We start from the raw sequence: 10,055 nt of genomic DNA, 5'->3' as shown, positions 1-10,055 counted from the left end.
CCTTCCCAGATGCCTCTGCACTCAAGGAGACTTCGGGAGACAGCCCAGCTTCAGAGTTAGCAACGGCAAGAACATGAGACAGAGAGACAGAAAGACAGAGAGAGTGAGAGATAGAGACACACAGAGAGAAAGGGAGAGACGGAGCACTGTCAGGGAAGGCACGAGTGAGCCCCAGTGTCCTCAGGTTTCTGGTGTGGGGACTGTCACCTCGGGCACGGCCCAGGCTCTCGGCTTTCCAGAATCATACCCACGTTAGGCCCAAGACGTCCGGACTCCTGTCAGACTTTGGTCCTAGTTGAATCCATTTGCCTCTGGAGTCTCTGAGACCCAGGACCTGGTCCACAGCAGGAGCGGTGAGGGGCAGTGCCCTGTGATGAGGGTCCTGGCGCCCACCAGTGTGACGCCGCTGCGCCCAGCTGTACAATAAACACTACAAATGGTGTTGTGTGATGCTCACTCATCAAAGGCCCACACCTGAGGCCCTCCTGCCAAGTCCCGTCTCCGGCTCTAGCTGTGGACATAACCACGCCACTGCCTGGCCTCATGCTGACTGGAAGGCTCCCTGAGCGTGCAGCAGGGCGGCTGTGCGGGCGGCTGGGCGTCCCTCCACCCCTCCCGCTGCCTCACCTATGACAACAGTGACCGCAAAGCCTCCAGTCTCAGTACCTGCTTGAGTTTGGACTAGAGGCCAACTAGATTCCTATGTGGGAGCGTCACTGAGTGATTTTAGGTGGTGCCGGGGATCGAACCAGGGCCAGCCCTGTGCCAGACAGGAGCCCCAGCACCCGCACTGCCTTGCAGGCCCTGATGTTACTGCTTTACAAGATTTCCTTCCTCCCTGCCCTGCTCTGGTTAAAACAGATCCCCGCCACCCACCCCTCTACAAGAAAATATGGAGTTAGGGCCCCTGTGAGCCACCTGGCGGGCTGAGCACACTCAGGGGGGATGCGCTGGCTTTCTGGGGTGCCCAGTGGGAGGCTGACCAGTGACCAGCAGGGAAGAGACCAGTGTCTCCTTCTCTCCTTGGGTCAGTGTGAATCAGCATCTTCCAAGCGTCTCAGCCAATTTCCCTTTTTCTTTTAATGACTTGGTGTTTGTTTCATTCTGATGCCAGAGATCAGGCCCAGGGTCTCATACGTACCAGTCACACACTACGCTCCCAGATGCTCAGTTTTTTTTAAAAAAAGAATTCTGGGGGCGAGACCCAGGGGTGCTCAGGGATTACTCCTGACTCACTCCGGAATTACTCTTGGTGGTGCTCAGGGGACCATGTGGGATGTCGGGGCTCAAACCTGGGCTGACTATGTGCAAGGCAAGTGCTGTACCTGCAGCACTATTGCTTCAGACCCCCGCAATTATTATTTTTTTAATGATCCTTTTCTTCCTTTTTTTTTTTTTTGGTGGGGGTCACACCTGGCGGTTGTCAGGGCTTACTCCAGCTCTGCACTCAGAAACTACTCCTGGCAGTGGTGGTGAGGGGGGGGGGGCGTATGGAAAGCCTGGGATTGAATCCAGGTCGGCAGCATGCAAGGCAAATGTCCTCCCTGCTGAATATTGCTCTGGCCCTTCTTCCCTTGGTTTTGAAAGGCCTGTCAGGAAGGGTGACATCAAAAGGCCAGCCTTAGGGCTTTGTGTTTTGGCTTTTGGGTCACATCCAGCAGTTTGGCTCTGTGCTCAGGGCTCACTCCTGGAAGTGCTCAGGGGACCCTATGTGGTGCTGGGGGTGGAGATGGGGCTGGCCGGCCGTGTATGGGGCAAGCGCTCTCCCCACTGGGCTTTCCTGCTCCAGGGCTCAGGGCTTTGTTAGCAGGGTCTCTGTAGGGGGGACCTGGCCTGGCAGCGCTGCCTGGACCCATCACGCTGCTCACACTTGGTGGTGCTGCCAGGGGTCATGGGGGTGGAAGTTGAGATGCTGAGAATGGAATCCAGGCCCTGAGAACAAGCTCCCTGGCCTGGCCTGGGCCTTAGGACTTGCTGCTGTTGCTGAAACCCTCCAGAGTGAAGTGAAAACTGAGCACTCAGCTCAGGAGCTTATGACCTTCTGTACCAAGTTGCCAGCCTAGGTCTGAGCTCCAGCAAATAACCTGTGAGTCACCTGGAGGGGCACTAATAGGATCAGGCCCGAGTCTGCAGGCCCCGCCGGCGGTGTTGGCTCAGCAGGGCTGCAGCTTAGCCGGGGCAGGGCAGCCAGCTCGCAAAGGCCTCGCACCCTCTCCTGCATAAGATGATGACTCAGGGCCCGCCAGGCAGGTCAAAGGGCTGGCGCCGGTGCCTGGCAGGCATGAGGCTGAGTTTGACCCCTGCACGGCCCGGCCCCCTGATTGGCGACTCCGGAGGTACTCAGCAGTGTCCCTGAGTCCCAGAGGCCTTAAACCATTGGCCCAATTGGCTGGGTGTCGCCTAAGTACCTCGGGGAGATGTGCTGAGGTGCCCTGAGCAATGCTTGGAGGTTCCCCTAATACTGGAAGGGGAGGAAGATGGTGCAAAGGGCTGGGGGCCAGGCTCTGCATATGGAGCCCTAGGTTTGATCTCTGGACCACCTGGACTCCTGAGCACTCTGCCAGGAGAGCAGCGATGACAGTGCAGGTAGGTGACAGCACTGTTGAGGGCCAGAGAGCGTGATGGTACAGTGTGCTGGGTACCTGCCGTGACAGTGGCCGACCCGGGTTCAACCCCCAGCACCCCATATGGTCCACTGAACCCAGCCAGGAGTGACTTCTGAGTGCAGAGCCAGGACTAAGCCCTGAGCACTGCAGGTTGTGGCCCAACAAGCAAATCCCCCAACCATATACTATATGGATGGAGAAACAGCCTTGCCATGCTCGGGGGCCAGACAGGCGTGAAAGGAGGGAAAATTAGTCTTCACTCAGATGTCCGGCCAGAGCCCGGCCTCCGAAACAGGATGAGCCCCGAGTGAGTTTGCCACAAGGAATTGTCTGGGGAGGACGGTGCGGGGAGGTGGGGGGAGTAAGCAGTGAGGGACTGAGGGGACTCGAATGTAGGTCTACACAAAACTCGCCTGCACACACGTGTTCACGGAGGCTTCATTCCATCTCTCCATGGCCCCAGACAACGGGCTAGGAGAGGCCCCCTGGCCCCCGAGGGCCTTCCGATGCGGGGCTGGGAGAGCGGGGCCAGGTCAATGGCCAGACAGGACTTAGGGCAGACGTGGGTGCGACTCTGGGACAAGTGGAACAAAGGGACAGAAAGTGTCAGGGGCTAGGTGAGGGGCGGGAGGTGTCACCGCAAAGGCCAGAACATTTCGGGGTGCTGGAACTGTACTTTTCAGTTATTTGGGCCAGACCTGGTGATGGGCGGGGTTTCTGTGTGGCTGTGCTCAGGGACCACTCCTGGCAGTTCTCGGGACCTCAGGGGGCGCCAGGGAACAAACTCAGGTCGCTTGAGTGCAGAGCCAGCACCCTCTCCCGCACCCTGCCCACTGAGCTCTCTCCCCGGCCCCTGAAAAGGTTCTGTTTCTTGACCATAGTGGGGCTAAGTGACCATGCATTTGTTTAGGTAAGTTTGAAAACTGGGGCCAAGGGCACTGCTCAGTGGAGTGGCCTTGAGCACAGAGCTGGGAGTAGCCCCAGAGCACCATCAGAGGTGGCCCAAGAAAAATGAGCAAAAAGATGCATAGGGGCTGGAGTACTAGTACAGCGGGTAGGGTGTTTGCCTTGCACGTGGCCAACCTGGGTTCGAATCCCAGCATCCCATATGGTCCCCTGAGCACCGCCAGGAGTAATTCCTGAGTGCATGAGCCAGGAGTAACCCCTGTGCATCGCCGGGTGTGACCCCCCCAAAAAAAGATGCATAAAAACTGTACAGCCCAAAGGGAGGCCTTTTCTTTTTGTAAAACAAACTGGATGAGAACAAGGCTGGGGAAGGGAGGCGGCTGGGGGCAGGTTGCCAATAGCAGGCTGGAGTCCACAGCACAGACCTTGCTCTCCGAGGCAGGTGCTCTCAAGAGGATTTTTATTTTGGGGTCACACCCAGTGGTGCTCTGGGGACCATGCAGTGCTGGGCAACACCAGGCACTGGACCAACTGCTCATTCCTCTGTCCAGCCTCTTCCCAAGGATATGGGACAGCATGGAGGAGCCTGAATAGGCAATGCGTTCCTCGGAAATACAGAAATCAGATCTTCTTCAGTCTTTGGGCCAACACCCAGCTGTGCTCAGAACTTACTCCGGGCTCTGGGCTCAGGGATCCCAGCAGGCTCGGAGGACCATCGGGGGTGCCGGGGATTGAACCTGGGCCGGCCGTGTGCAAGGCAAGCATCCCGTCCGCTATGTTAGGGCTCTGGCCCCATGCGTCACTTCTCAGAGTGCTGAGGTGTGTGGCAAGCAAGTGTGGAGCGCCAGGGAAGGAGGACCTGGCCGCAGGTCTCAACGCTGGGGACACCGGGCATTCTGTTGGCCCATGCCTGAGGTCTGGGACACTCCCCAGTGCCCCGTCCCCCAGGAGGAGGGTCAGAGAGGCTACGGTGTCCTATCAGTGACGCTGCGATGGAATCACTGGGCATGCAGAGCAGTGTCTCTGCAAGGTCGCTGGGATGTGACCGACACTGAGACTCTAAGCTCCTTAAGCTCAAGCCGGGATAGGTGCCCCGCTTTACTGGCGGCAAGGTGACAGAGGAGGACACGTCCACAGCAGTGCCGCGGGGGGGGGGGCAAAAGAGGAAGAGGGTGGAGGCAGATCCTGTAGTGTCAACATCAAGAACATTTATTTGGATCTCTTTAAACTTTTTACATATGGTACATTCCCAATTTTACAAGTTGTCCACAGATATTAAAGTTAATAGCCAATTTATTAAACAGATAATGATTTCCCTGATATGGAAAAGCAAGTTATATAAACATTTCTACAATAAACATAATCCATGCGGATCAAATCATGAGGCTACGATGATTCGTTTGATAGGGAAGACATGGGGCTCGATGCGGCCCCCAGCAGGGCAGGGCAGACGCCCCGCCATATGGGAATTCATCTTTCTGACTCCTGATATGGCAGAGGCTGGGGGCCAGGGACATGCTCTGCGAACTCCAGACTTCTAGGAAGCGAGGCCTGGGGGCTCCAGTAAAATAATCATTTCCATGTTTATAATCCACAGAGGAGAAACCTGCTTGTGGCATTGGGGAACAGATGGGGAAAGGCCAGAGAAGGAGCACAACCCCAAGCTGGGGGTGGGGTGGGGCCGAGCCAGAGAACTTGCCAACATGAGGCCCTGGGTTCAATTTCTAGCAATGGGCACGTGCACGCGTGTACACACACACACACACACACACACACACACACCTCTCTCTCACATGCACACTCATATACTCACACTTGTGTAAGTGCGTGAGCGCGCGCGTGCACACACACACACTCTCTCTCCTCTCTCCTCTCTCTCTCTCTCTCTCTCTCTCTCTTCCAAGCTAGGAGGAGCATGTGACAAAGGCCAAAATAAACACTGAATCAGACAGATCTCTTTTTGCTGCTGTTTTTGGAGTCTCACCTGGCAGATATTACAGACCAAAGAAAGGCCTGGAAGCCGGGACGCGTGGGGCTGAGCTGGGTGCGGGTGCTGCCCAGGGAGGGGCCAGCACGGACAGCGGTTCAGGGGCTTGCGGGGTGCTGGAACCTGGTCTTTCACGTGTGAGGCTTGTGCTACATCTCCCGCCTGACGTCGCCTTTAGACTGAAGTCTGGGTTTCTGCCCGTCTCCTGGAGCACGGGGCCCTGGCTGTCCCATGCGGTCAGAAGCCCACTGCAGTCTGCAAGGGTCATTCATTTCACAGGCAAAAAAATAAGAAAAATAAACAAAAAACCAGCCACGAGTTTTCTGTTCGCCCCTTGGTTTGACCGAGGGCGGCTCACTGTTCGTGCCGCCCACGATCCATTAAGCTCTCGGTCAGTGCTCGGAGAGCCAGCGGCTGGCCTGCAGGTGGGCGGCGCTGCAGGACGCCAGGGGGCCTGGAGAGGAGAGAGTGGGGTGCAGTGCACACAGCAACACTCCACAGACCCTGTGCTGGGGACCCCAGAGACGCACTGCTCTTGCCTTTTCTTTTTTTGCTGCTGTGGATTCTACAGGCGGACACGCTCCGGCGAGACACACTCTCTAGCCCGCGAAGTACGAGAATATATCATCTGAAAAAGTAGGATACTCTTTAAGTTTCCAAAAAGCCCTTTAAAGTTATTTTTTTGTTTTTTGTTTTCTCTCTCAAAGTCAAAAGTCTTGCCAGAAAGGGAAACAAAGGCCCCTTGACAGCTCTGCGGAGCACGGGAGGAGCCGCCTCCTGCTGCCATCGCCGGCAGCTTCCTCTAGTCCTGTGGAGACTCGAAGTGCCCGTGCAGGGCCACGGAGCTCTGGAGGGAGGGTCCGAGCCCCAGCGTGTGCAGTCACTGAGAGGACGGGGGTTCAGCCCCGCCAGGCCCAACGGCTTTGCTTGCTGTCCCAGTGCTCAGCGTGAGGTCGGGAGACGGGCTGCGTCCAGCTCTGCAGATGCTCACACCGGACCCTAAGAACCGCGAGTCATGTCCCGGGGCCACGGTCCACGGTGTGCGGGAGCTGCTGACGGAAGGTGAGTCCCTCTGGCCTGGAGCCAGGACACTAGAAAGATTAAACTGGGGAGAGAAAGCTGACACGAAGAGTTTATTTCCAATTCCGGTGGAACAACTTCCTATTCCTTTTCTCGAAAAGCCAAGTGGGCCACGCGAATCCAGGTGCCCACCAGGGCTGGCGGGCAGCTACAGGTGCTGCCAGTCGATGCCCACCAGGGTCTGGTTCGCCTCCTGGGCGTGCCCGATCTCCTCTGTGATGCTGTGCTGCTGCCAGAGCCGCTGGATCTTCCGGAAGCGCTCTGCACACAGGTGCAGAGGGTTGCCCCGCCTGCGGAGAGACGGTGTTCAGGGCCTGGCCTCCTCGCCCTCGAGCCCACCCCCACCCCCCGCCCCGGCCCCGGGCGGGAAGTCACCAGGGATGGGATTTTTTAGACTGGCGGCAAAATCTGCCTTTTCATGGCGACTGTGACTGAAGATGCTCGACCTGGAGGTCTGGGAGAACAGCCAAAGGGGACTGAGCACTGGAGGGCGAGGGGAAATGGGCAGGGCCCCATGCCCACCTACCCAGCCTGGCCAAAGGGCGGGGCGGGGGCAGAAACTACCTGTTTATTATTCTGTGGCTGAAACGTGAAAGTCAAAGGGGCGGCGGGGAGGAAACCACAGCGGGGAGAAGGTTCGGAGAGTGTCCCCCGGACACCTCTCCGCCACCTGCTCCTCAGGAAGCAGCAGCCAAAGGACCACGACTTCCAGGGGCACAGAGGCGCAGGGTGTGCCTGGGCGTGTCCACACGGGTCACGCCCTGCACCTCCGGCCACGACAGATGCCGTGGGCTTTCCGACGGCGGCGCCTGAGCGGGCGCTTTACTCGCTCCAGCAATGAAACCAGCAGGGAGAGGTGCCACAGGCCTCGGGGACACGTGTCACTCTCTGCCTCGGGGCCCTCCGGGCTCTTACAAAACCGGACGGGCCCATCTCTGATGAATTTCTCCTCTCCCGCCGCCGCCCCCAGCGCAGGCAGGGCCTTACCTGAGCCCCTGGTCCGTCTCGCCGTAGTCGTCCAGGTACGGGGGAGAGTAGAAACAGCCTTTGGTCCTGCCCGCCAGGAACAGCACCTGGCACTCGCGCACTCTGCAGAGACAGGCCAGCTCTAAGCCCCAAAGTGCGGGCGCCTCAACACCCGCAGGGGCGAGGTTCCAGAGAACTCCAGCGTGAACTGGCTCTCTCAGCGGAGACCCTCTAGGTGAAGCGCAGCACCCACGCCCGGCTGGCAGGCAACCAACGGCCCATGTGACTGGGTCTGAATCGGCCAGAGGGCGCGTCAAGCCCGGCTCTCCCTGAGTCTCGCTCGCTCGTCTCTCCCGGCTCGCCTGTTTCTGCTCCGGAGAAGCCCGTGTTCCCTCCTCGGCACACGCTTCTCCCGGTCTCTCCCCTTGTGGCTTTCCAAATAAGTTTCAATAACAGCTTTCTTGCTTCTTGCCGCCCACTCCCCCCCAGCCATTGCATGTGCGAGCGCACACACACACACACACACACACACACACACACACACACACATTGGCAAGAAGGGCGAAAGAGTGATAGTACAGCAGTCAGGGCTGCTTTGCACGTGGAAGACCCAAGTTTGATCCCTGGCATTCCACATGGTCCCCGGAGCACTGCCAGGAGTGATTCCTGAGCGCAGAGTCAGGAGAAAGCCCTGAGCAACTTGGGGTGTGGCCCCAAAGCACACACGAGAGAAAGAGGCCCCTGAGGCCCTGGCATCTGCCTGGTGCTGAGTGGAGGGGGCTGTGGGAGTCAACCCCAGTGGCTGGGAGCAGGTGAGAGCGACGGCACGGCAGGGAGGGTTCAGTCCTCGGCACCCCAGGAAGAGGACACAGAGGGCACCTCTCGTCTCCCCTCTGCCTCCCACGCCCCCTCCAGGCCCGAGCTGCTCCCCAGGACCCGGCTCTGTGTTGTCTGTGCCAGGGGCAGCCCCGTGTATTTCCTACTTATTTTGAGGGGGGGAATATGGGGAGAGTGGGGTGTGGGGAGAGACGCCTGGGGTGCTCAGGCCTCACTCCTGGTGGGGCTTGGAGGACTATAAGGGGCGTTGGGGGTCGAACCCAGGTCTGTTTTAGGCAAAGCAAGTGTCCTCTCTGCTGTCCTCTTCCTCCAGTCTAAGAATCTTATTTACCATTTGTTGACGGCCACCCCGGTGGTGCTCAGGGAGGACTCCTGGTGGGCTCAGGGACCACATGCGTGGTGGGGACCAAACCCAGGTCGGCCACATGCAAGGCAAATACCCTTCCTGCTCTAAGATTGCTCTGACCCGTCTTAAAAGTGACACTGAAAAATCTGAGGCAAGTGAGTGGTAGTCCTGCTCACGAGGGGGCTCGCGCCTCCAGCTCCGGTGCCCTGCCCGCCACCTGGCGCGTTCTGGGGGTCCCTGCCTCCTGCTGTGGCTCTAGCCCACGCGAGAGGCACCATCCCGGCTGCCCCTCCCTTTCTCACTCCAGTCTTGCCGATCCTCCGCTTCCCTCAATAGGAAATGAGCCCCCCAGCGGCAGAGCCCTCGCCCGCTCAGCGGGGGACGGGGGTCTCCGTGCCCCGTGCGAGAGCGCTAGACACACGGCACTGCCGTCAGCCAAGCCGAGCACAAAACTGAGTGCAGGGGCCGGGGAGACAGGAGTCGGGTGCGCGTCCTGCACGCGGCAGACCCGGGTTCAACCCCAGCCCCCCAGAGGGCCCCCACCACCAGGAGTAAACCTGGAGCACTGCCAGGTGTGGCCTCAAACCCAAACAACACTCCCCCCCCCAAAAAAGGTAAGAAAATCGAGGCCCTCTGGGAGAATGACATGAGGAGGACGGGGCCTGAAGAAGGCGCAGGGGCGAGCCCGACGGCGGGAGTGAGCGCTCCTTGCTGCTCCGCGGGCACGGGACACGCTCAGGGGACTCTCGAGCCCGCTCACCTCAGAAAGATGCCCACTCCGGAGCCGCACGCGTAGGTGTGGGCCGTGCAGGCGCCCACGTCCTCTCCCTCCAGCTCCGTCTGGCAGCAGTAGCTCTGCGAGCACAGCACCGTCCCACACACCAGGCACAGCGTCGGGGCTCTGCTCTTGTCACCGCCCGACTTGGGGCACCTCCAGGGACAGAGAGGGCACACGTCACTGCTCGGCACCCACGCACAGCGCCATGGGCCCAGAAAACGGTTTCTAGAACAGGACAGAGGGAATATCGCCCCCGGACATCCCCCTGCCCCACCCCACATGCTGGAGACACTCCACGGACAGGCTGGAGGAAAGACAGGGTCTACAGGGCCGGAGTGACAGGGCCGCGGGGAAGGCGCCTGCCATGCACGCGGCCCACCTAGGTTCCATCCCCAGAACCCACATGGTCCCCCAAGCACTGCCAGGAGAGATTCCTGAGTGCAGAGCCAGGAGGAACCCCTGAGCATCACCGAGGGTGACCTGAAAACCAAACCACAAACAAAAGAAGGAAAAAAAAGATAAAGTCCTCAAACAGGAGAAAAAAGGTAA

At 59.0% G+C, this 10,055-nt stretch overlaps 1 protein-coding gene across 3 annotated transcripts in view; it reads right to left on the bottom strand.

The window, feature by feature from the left end:
• Positions 1–4,698: 4,698 nt before the first annotated feature.
• The window catches only part of UBR2 (ubiquitin protein ligase E3 component n-recognin 2), a 110,993-nt gene continuing 105,636 nt past the window's right edge, over positions 4,699–10,055 (bottom strand). For all 3 annotated transcript variants that reach the window (XM_004605799.2, XM_055137272.1, XM_055137273.1), the window contains exons 45-47: positions 9,489–9,659; positions 7,567–7,668; positions 4,699–6,869 (exon numbers count right to left, since the gene is read on the bottom strand). In XM_004605799.2, coding sequence (XP_004605856.1) covers positions 6,728–6,869; positions 7,567–7,668; positions 9,489–9,659 — 415 coding nt within the window. In that variant the 3' untranslated portion in view covers positions 4,699–6,727. The remainder of the gene's footprint in view (positions 6,870–7,566; positions 7,669–9,488; positions 9,660–10,055) is intronic.

The sequence above is a fragment of the Sorex araneus genome, chromosome 4 (assembly GCF_027595985.1).
Source record: "Sorex araneus isolate mSorAra2 chromosome 4, mSorAra2.pri, whole genome shotgun sequence".
Lineage (NCBI taxonomy): Eukaryota > Metazoa > Chordata > Mammalia > Eulipotyphla > Soricidae > Sorex > Sorex araneus.
Note: the sequence above shows the minus strand (reverse complement) of the source record. Positions and strands in the feature narration are given on the sequence as shown.